Source organism: Centroberyx affinis, unplaced genomic scaffold (assembly GCF_046629955.1).
Source record: "Centroberyx affinis isolate AG114_WGS23_722 - 3 ecotype Tasmania unplaced genomic scaffold, CSIRO-AGI_Caff_v1 ptg005145l_1, whole genome shotgun sequence".
Taxonomy (NCBI): domain Eukaryota; kingdom Metazoa; phylum Chordata; class Actinopteri; order Beryciformes; family Berycidae; genus Centroberyx; species Centroberyx affinis.
This window is the reverse complement of record NW_027282554.1, coordinates 495827-504664: the sequence shown is the minus strand read 5'-3', so window position 1 is coordinate 504664 and position 8838 is coordinate 495827. Positions and strand designations below refer to the sequence as shown.

Here is an 8838-nt window from a genome sequence, read left to right as displayed (position 1 = left end):
TATGTCTGTCAGTGTGAAAATGAAAAAGGGAAAAGATAACGGTGGTGATCCATGCCCTGCTGCTCTGTTTAATGTCTCGCCGAGATCTAATTACTGCCGCTCTGGATCTCACTCCCTGCTTTTAATTAACACGCCCAAAAAAGGGAAATGGAGCAAAAATGTAAAATTAATTGAATGGAATTTGTAATTCAAAGTGCGAAAAGAAGAAGGAGAGGAGATCAAATACAAGTCCACACTTTTAGAGTTGGCTCCCGTGGGGTTTCCTACCCTGTGTTTCAAGGTTTGTGTGTTTTGAGCCCGCAGAGAGGCCACAGCCTCCATTTCAAAACCAGGCGCAAGTATTATGCTTTATATAGAGCGGAATAATGATCTGACTTCTTGCTGGGAGAAATAGTCTTTTAATAAGTGTAGGTTGGGGGAGAGAGGGGCGCTCTCAAGGCCTCCATTACAATTGGAGTGAGAGCATGGATTAATGTGCGAGGCAGTCATCATTTATAGAGGAATCACTCATGCTCATACCCTATTGATTTTATCCAATGGGTTCAGACACACACACACACACACACACACACACACTCACAAACACATTCACTAGAGTTGTGAATGAATTCAAGCTCATGGATTCTATTCTATTTGTATTTCAATATAAAGTCAAGTTCATTTTTCAATAATTCTTCGGTAGGAGGAAAGTAAGGCGCTGGTCATAACAGAAATTCTAAGATGAACATGAATATGCTTGTACGCATAATGAATAGAAGGAACTTATTCACATTCACAACTTATAGGGGGAATAAAGCAAAGCTCCATAGGTGTCCTAAACTGTTAGGAACAGATGGTGTTTTGGGAGGGAAAAGTCTATAATAAAGTGTGTATTAAACATAAACACTGGACACAGTTTGAATAGCAAGAAACACAACAATTTACTAGGTTTGATTTAGATCCCGATCAAGCAATCAAAGTTGTCGACTAGACAAACTCGATATTTAATTATAATTTTCTATGTTGGCCGTATTCGTTTTATAGCCATATAATGTCTTGAATTCAGTCAAGTGATTGGTAATTTTCATAATAGCCCAATATATGACTCAAACTGACATTATGAACAGGAGGATGTGTGAGTGGAGGCAGTGCCAACTCCTCAAGTCGTTGGCTCTTGGCGCGTGCCAGATAACTGATTAAATATAAATGCCTAGTGGCATGTGGGAAATTTGCAGATGTTATATTTTGATTCTGTCTTCATATATCTTTCATTCTGTCTTCATGTATCCCAGGACAAAGAGGACGTCACACAATATCTCTTAATTTTGCAGGTGCAAATAATCGTTTGCACTTTGGTCATGCCTTTCCCTGTCTGCCTGTGAGAAAATTAGATTTTTGAGTGTGTGTTCATCGAGCGTAGTTATAATTTTTGTTCCAGCTCCTTGCAATGGAACACATTATTATATTATATTATATATTTCATGGTAACCTAAATAGTCGTCTTTAGTTTAATGCTTCAGCCTTGGAAATTGATATGTGCCTTTTTGTATTTGCAAAACTGTCATATGACAGCCAATTAACTGTTTGAACATCAGATGAAGTTTAAACATTCTATTCTGTTCGATTCTCATTCAATCTTATTTTTACTGTGAACTTGAGATACCATTTTTTTCATATCGGTGCCATTACTTCACCATTAAAACCTGAATGTGTTAAACCCTTATTAGCACTGAACATGTGAGCAAAGCCTGGTTCTGCTAATAATATAAACTGTGTGGGTATGTAATAAGTTTATGGGTTGATCAAACCGACTCAGGAAAAAATACACACACTCCATGTTTGTATTTGAACAAAATATTTTCTTTATTCTGCAAGAGAACTGAATATGGTGGAGTTCCATTGATAAACGTACATGAGTTCAGCTCATAAACAAATGGAGAATCTACAACCAACAAACTATTGCAACAGATACGAGAAAGTAAAGTGTACTGTGATGGGCCAAACGATTTAAAGAGAGAATACCTAGAGAAGCCAGTAGCAAGGTATGGCGGAGGGTAATACTGAGAAAGAGGTCGCGTGAGCAGGAGTCAGAGACACAAAAGCCACTCATAGACAGCTGTACAGGAGGAAATCATCATCATCACTGTTAACGTGAAGCAATTCTACAGCAATGGTCCAGAAACATACAGTGTACTGTACTAGTCCCAGAATGTGGTTGTTAAGTACTTTGCGAACCGATGTCTTATTGCTTGTATTTTGTCTTGGAAATTTGGAATGGTTAGGTGTTACAGAATAAAACGATTACTAAAGTCGAGAGTACCGTCAATAATGAGGGGTTAGAAGAAGACAAATATTCAAAGCGTGATGTCTTAAACATTCAGGTATATATCTGATGTGGCGATGAGTTCAAACAAGCTAGGCAATAGTAAACATACGTTTTTATAAATTGTTGGTGCCGGTCCTCTTTCTCAGTATTATGTTGTTATAGCATTATACAACTGACACAAAAAGGACTGGAACTTGGTTCAGCTGTAAGCAGTGATGTTAAGTTTGCTATATTAAATTCAGATCTGAATACACCATAAACAGACAAATAACAGTTGTTTTTTTTAAAACATCTTTTTACCATTTTTCTTTTATACACAAAAAACAACAGTCAAGAGTACCAAAGATGCATGCTGGATCTGTACGTATGTCAAAAGGGGTAAAGGGGGGAAGAGTGTGATATACACTTTTTTTTAATAATTTTTTTTAATTCTTTTTTTTAAAAGTTCTTTTTAATATATATATAAGAAGCTGTACTCCTTGAAGCTGTGCTGGGTACTGTGATCAGTTAAGCAGTGGTAAGAACACACAAGACTCCTCAGTGAGAATCACAAACATATTCAAACCTGGCTGCAAATAAAACTTTGCAGAACTGCTTGAGGGCGAGTAGTAGTAGTAGAAGAACAACAGACAGTTGCTATTTTAACAGTCCTGGGGTGGTAGTGAGTATAAACACACTCAGAAAAAAAGGTACAGTGTTGTACCTTTTTTTACTGGGACTGCACCTTTTTATGAAACAAAATGTTGTACCCTTTTATTCTGAGAGTAAACCGAAGCCTGTTCCTGGAGTTATTGTTAGAGTTGAAGTATTTCAAAAGTGAAAACTCAACTAAACAGTCAATAAAAGTAAACTTGAGAGAACAGATATTTTGGTTTGTCCCACTAACCCTCTCAACTGCTCTTCCTTTCAGCTGTCCTTAGTACTACTATGTGCATCTCCCCATTTAAAACGCCTTATGTGGATCTTATGTGGAAATGCACCTGAAGGAAAACGCTCGGTCCACCCTCCATCACTAACCCCTGGCAGACAGAAAAGGGAATATTGCATGTGTTGTGGAGTGAGACACAAAAAAAAAACCTGTGCAACGGTCCCATGAAGCGGGTATTTTAGATCGCCCGTGTCATGCAGAAACCCTGGATCTGTAACTGTTCTGTTTATTACTGCTCATGACAGCTGACATTGTCCACCATGTATATAAAATGTGAAAAATGTGTGACCATCAATAAAAAAACACGTTTTTTTTCTCAATTCCTGAAAGTTTGATTTTTCTTTTTGGAGATATGAGATTTCTGCAGGATACTGACAATATACACTTTCTTTCAACACAGAAATAGAAAGATATAGAATTGCAAACCAAACCAAACTCCAGCTACGGTCATCATGTGCAAATATATGAGTAGCATGAGTGAAAAAGTCATTACTCTGGGACTTTTGGTAAGTAAAGAGGTTTTCAGAATCCTTAACATATTAGGGAGTTCACACCAATGGCACACATTGATGAGTGCAGATCAACTTGAATCTATAAAAAGGAGCCTCTGCCTAGTGAATGCATCTATTTAGTCAACAAAAAGGACAGATCCTTAATGACACCAGGAGCATCTGGAGACCTGCCATCGGGACATCATTGAACTAGGACCTCAAGACAGATCCTTACTGACATACCACTGAAGTACCTGTTAGAAGTTTTCAACACGACTGAACCTATCTCTTATCATTATAGTGACATTAGCAAATAATCCTAGCTAGCTGTACGGGACACTCATTCACACAACATAACTACTATGGTTTTATATCATCTTCTGAGTTCTGGTAATATCAAGGCAATGGAGATAATATTGTTATAAAACGTGTCATTGAAACATCCCTTTCGACTGATCAACAACTAAAGGATAACAAGAACTGAAATCTTTGGTTTAAATGTCTGGGGGGGAAACGTGACGAGGAAAAAAAAAACAAAGTCAAAGAACAGCAACTATAACTCAAAATAAACCTTACAACTGTATTTTCTTTTAGCTTTATATATGATAGATACTATATCTGGATGTAAATGTGACTGAGGATGCATACATACACGCGCAGACACACTAAATAAGTATTAACACAAGTCTTTTCTAGATGATAACGTGTGCAATTTCAGACAAGCCCTCTGTGAAGTAAAAGATCCAAACATATCTCTGAGAAAGTTTCAAAAAGCGCCTCCTTCCCTCCTAGAGTAGCTATACGATGCCTGTATCTGTAACGAATACTGTACATCTGTCATAAAACTTTAAAAAGTCAAATCTCGGCCCTGCTCACCATAAAACAAAAGGGAACTCTTCAGTTTTTTTTTTAATAAATGTATATTTTCATATAAAGACATTCAACAGTGAGCAATGCAATAGTTCAAGTAATAGAGTTAGGGATTTTTTGAGTTCCCTATATGAAAAACAAAACCAAAAGCTAAAAAAAAAAGAAAACTACAACAAAACCTTCAGACTGTGGTGGAGGGGATGGAGGGGAAGGAAAGACTATAAGATCCTTTTGGTGACAATGCTGTGTCTAAGCTACAGGAAGCCATGAGGGACAAGCCTCTTGAAGTGAGGACACCCATGCTAAAATGTCAAAGTGGTGGGGATCTAGCTTAATTGACTGAGCGTGATTGTGTGTAAGTATCGATGCAGAAAAAACCCTGATTTTTCAAATCGCTGGCTTCATTGTGTTGGTAGTACTACGGTAAACTTTGCAGACAACCGGCTTGTCCCACCTGAGGGTCTGGACCGAAACGAGATGGACACATAGAAGTCTGTTCCGATTGAACAGGCCTGCATTTCCCAAAAGCACCTGAAGAGTTAAGATCATCTTGTTTCCATTCTACGCCACTGGACAAACATGACTGTGGTGCTAAACTGCTTTGGACCCAGACTGATCCTTTTGTACATTCAACATTATATCAACATACCCCCGCCTTACTGCCCCCTGTACAACCAAAGACTGCCGACATCTTTGTCCGGGAGAAAGAACAAGGCAGAGACTTTATCGTCACAGCCGGCCAGAAATGGATTTACAGCACAGAGGTGAAGTCTGCGACATGTCACCCCACCTCACACTGCACCAGCTCACTCCTGTTCACAATATGTCTGTTCTGACCGGCTCTGTTGATACCGTCTCTTTTGTTTCTTCCTCAACTGCTTGCTGTTGCTAGCTAAACGGGGAATATTGGGAGGGACCAGACACAAAGAATGCACCTATCTGATTCCAGTCCCCTGTACAAGTACTTGCTATCAATGGCTTTCAGCTCCCCAACCCCCAGCACCCCCCCACCTCCACCCCGCATCTAGCTTATCTCAGGGCCTTAGACCAAGGGCGTGGGCCGAGGGGAGAAGAGAGGGAGGGGGGGTGCGGCTATAGATAAAGGTGATGCGGTCAAGGGAAGGGTGTTGAGGAGGACATTGAGACGGGTGTAGATAGACACATGGTGGGCTACAACCAAGGTTGTATCATTCACTCACAATGATTCCACTGCACCACTCTCAATCAATGGCCCTCTTCCTACTGGCATATCTCACCTAAGACACTCTCCTTCAGACGTACTAGTGTGTGTGTGTGTGTGTGTGTGTGTGTGTGTGTGTGTGCGTGTGGCCCATACACTCCCCATGCTGGCTTATCACACTGCGAAAGACACGGCAGACAACAGAGGGGTGCTTGTCTGACTTTGTAACCAGCGTCATATCCTCTTATAAAGAACTTTAGACTGTTTTTTTTGGTAGACACCCACACATCTGCTATGCTGTAAAAGTCGACTAGTGCTGGGAACGGTGTGTGTGTGTGTGTGTGTCTCAGTGGAGCCGAACCATGCGTCCCGAGTTTGGAGAACGGGATGAAGCTCCTGTAAGACATGGGCTGAGTGTGGCTAATTGACAACAGCTGCCTTTGTTTGCCACAAGCCAGGGTCACTAAATCAGCCCCTCGCAGCGCCGCTAACCTCCCCTTGTCATCAGGACCTTAAAATAGGGCCGCAGATTAGCAGACAGACAGGCAGGGAGGGGACGACTGTCTGGGAAAAACCAGGTCCCCTGAGACACAACACTGACCCCATTGTCTCAGACGTGTCTCCCCCTAGAAACAGCCAATGGTAGAGCAGTAGCCTCAGGACAACAGCCAATCAGAATAGAGAATTTAAATTTCCAGGAAGAATAGAATGCAACTTGGTTGTGTTTTTTTCTCTTCAGTTTTTGAAAACATTTTTATTGTGATGGTATATACTTTGTTTTCTTTGACAGAAAATGTTTCCACTGGTTATAAAGTCAAGCACCGGCTAAGAAGTTTTGAATAAAAAAAATAAAAATAAAAAAATAAAAGGAAAATAAGCAATCAGACAAACAAACAAAAATGAATTTCACTTCAAAAGCTTCACTGTGCACTTTGATTATCTCTCTGAGCCCCAGTGGGGGGCCTAGTGCAGCTCTCTCTGCTTGACTGCTGACCTACATAATCATAACACAACGCTGGATTGCACGTTCTTCAAGTTTTTAGTATTATCATCTAAAGCATGTGTCTTCAGCTCGGGACATCGCCTCCTTCTACCTGCTTTTCTGTGTTACACATAAAACATTTTTTTTATCAAAGCTTATTTCTGAAGGTTTTGTAACAAATACACAAACAGTCCCAGTTTATCAACCCACAGACATTAGCATATATGTATTTCTCTTTTTTCTTTTTTTTTTAAACCACACATAAAATGGGTTTCAGGTTCCGTGGTCAGGTTTTTCCTTCACGCTTTCCCTCAGAGGATGATTTTGGTGAAATTGACCACTTGCAACCTTGTTTGCTCTGGTATAAGTGCTTCTTACTTGACCGTCTATAAAGGTCACGGTGGTGCCGTCTCTGTTCGTACCATTTGGTTTCCAAAATGTCAGAGCTCTCGGTGCACAAGCGCGTGGCCCAAAACTCTGTTTTATGTGTGGTCTCAAACACAGCACTAGTTTTGCTTTTCCTCTCCTTTCTCCATTCAAAAAAACTAAGAAACACACAATGGTGGACTCTTTGCCCCCCCTCCCTCCCTCCCCCCCCTCTCCACACCAACTTTGGTCTCTGGTTCTGATCTGTGACGTTACCATTTACACATGGCAAAGGAAAACAACTATGTTCCAGCAAAGCAAGAAAAAAAACTCTTTCTCTCTACAGTTAGTATAAAAGCAAGCCTTTTTTCTTCTTTTAAGACTACAAAACTTTTTTTTGTGTCGCTTGTGGCCCACTTTGACTCTCCCCTCCCTTTACTCCCCCCCCCCCCCAACCCCTCAGCAGCAGTCTACATGGAGGAACACTCAGGAAATAAGTGTCCGTTGTCTCGTTATGCTACATTGTTTTTGCTTTTTGTACGGAGAGGGACAGAGAATAGACACTTGACATCATCATCATCATCATCTCCTCTTGCATTTAGCAAACAAGCTAGGAGTAAACAAAAGGAAATGTCTGAGAAGTGAAAAGAAAACGACTCCAAAAACAAAAAAGAAAGGAAAGTGATAACAGAATTATCTGAGAAAAAACAAAAACAAAAACAAAAAGACTGGAAACAAAAAGGTTAAAATGGGAGCGTTTGTTGTCGTCTTCGTCGTCATTCGTGTATTTGAGTTTCTGTTAAAAGTCTGAGCTGGAGTTTAGGTAGCAGCGGGGTCAACCTGAAACTCTGAAGTCTCCTACTCCGTTTCCTTCCTTCCATCGCTTTTTTTTCACATTCACAAACATTTAAAACTTCCTTGTGCAAATCAAGCAGTCTTTAGAAAGAATGCCCTCCGAAATTGTTCTTGTAAAAATATATATGTATAACTCCAAGGTGGCTGACGTGTGTGTTGCAGCAAGTGTTTAATTCGTTTCTATCTATCTATCTTTTTCTTGTCTGGTGTTGGGGTTGCTTTGTAGGTAACATATTTCAGCGGCCCCCCCTCCCTTCCTCCCTCTCCCCATTCTCCCTCCCCCAAGAGGGGTGCGTTTGTTGTCTATGCGGGGCGGTGCGGCTGGGCGGGTGGGGCTCATCTGCGTCCGGAGGGCATCTGTGCGTAGACGGGGTAGGCGAGGCGCACGTTGAGCGAGTCGTTGTGCTGCACCAGGGAGGTCTGGTGGTAATGGAGCACCAGGTCCTTCAGGCTGCTGTACAGGTTGTAGGGTTCGGCGAAGCCGTAGCCGCGCGGTGTGCTGTAGATGACGCAGTGCTTCACCTCACCTTCAACACTGCGGAGACACACAGAGAAGACAGAGAGTGTGTGAGTCTCGGTGAGGTTATACCGGGCTGGGTTATAGTGAAGTTCCCACATGAAAAATCACTATAATATTCCTGTAGTGACTTACAGTGCGTCTGTGGCACTCAATAATATGTTTATGGTGACCTTATTGTACTTTATGGTTTTCTTTAAACAGCTGTGATATTACTGTGGGATTTCCTGTAGTATTACTCTTTGACTTTTAGTAGCTGCATGATATTTCAAAGTTTTACAGTGGTATTTGTATAGTATTACTCTAAAGTTTATTCTAACGTTCTATACTCTTCTTTTTCTGAA

The 8838-nt window shown here is 40.8% G+C and overlaps 1 protein-coding gene across 7 annotated transcripts in view; it reads right to left on the bottom strand.

Moving 5' to 3' along the window:
• Positions 1-7598: 7598 nt before the first annotated feature.
• The window catches only part of pik3r3b (phosphoinositide-3-kinase, regulatory subunit 3b (gamma)), a 170836-nt gene continuing 169596 nt past the window's right edge, over positions 7599-8838 (bottom strand). For all 7 annotated transcript variants that reach the window (XM_071546146.1, XM_071546147.1, XM_071546145.1 and 4 more), the window contains one exon: positions 7599-8512. In XM_071546146.1, the coding sequence (XP_071402247.1) occupies positions 8314-8512 (199 nt within the window). In that variant the 3' untranslated portion in view covers positions 7599-8313. The remainder of the gene's footprint in view (positions 8513-8838) is intronic.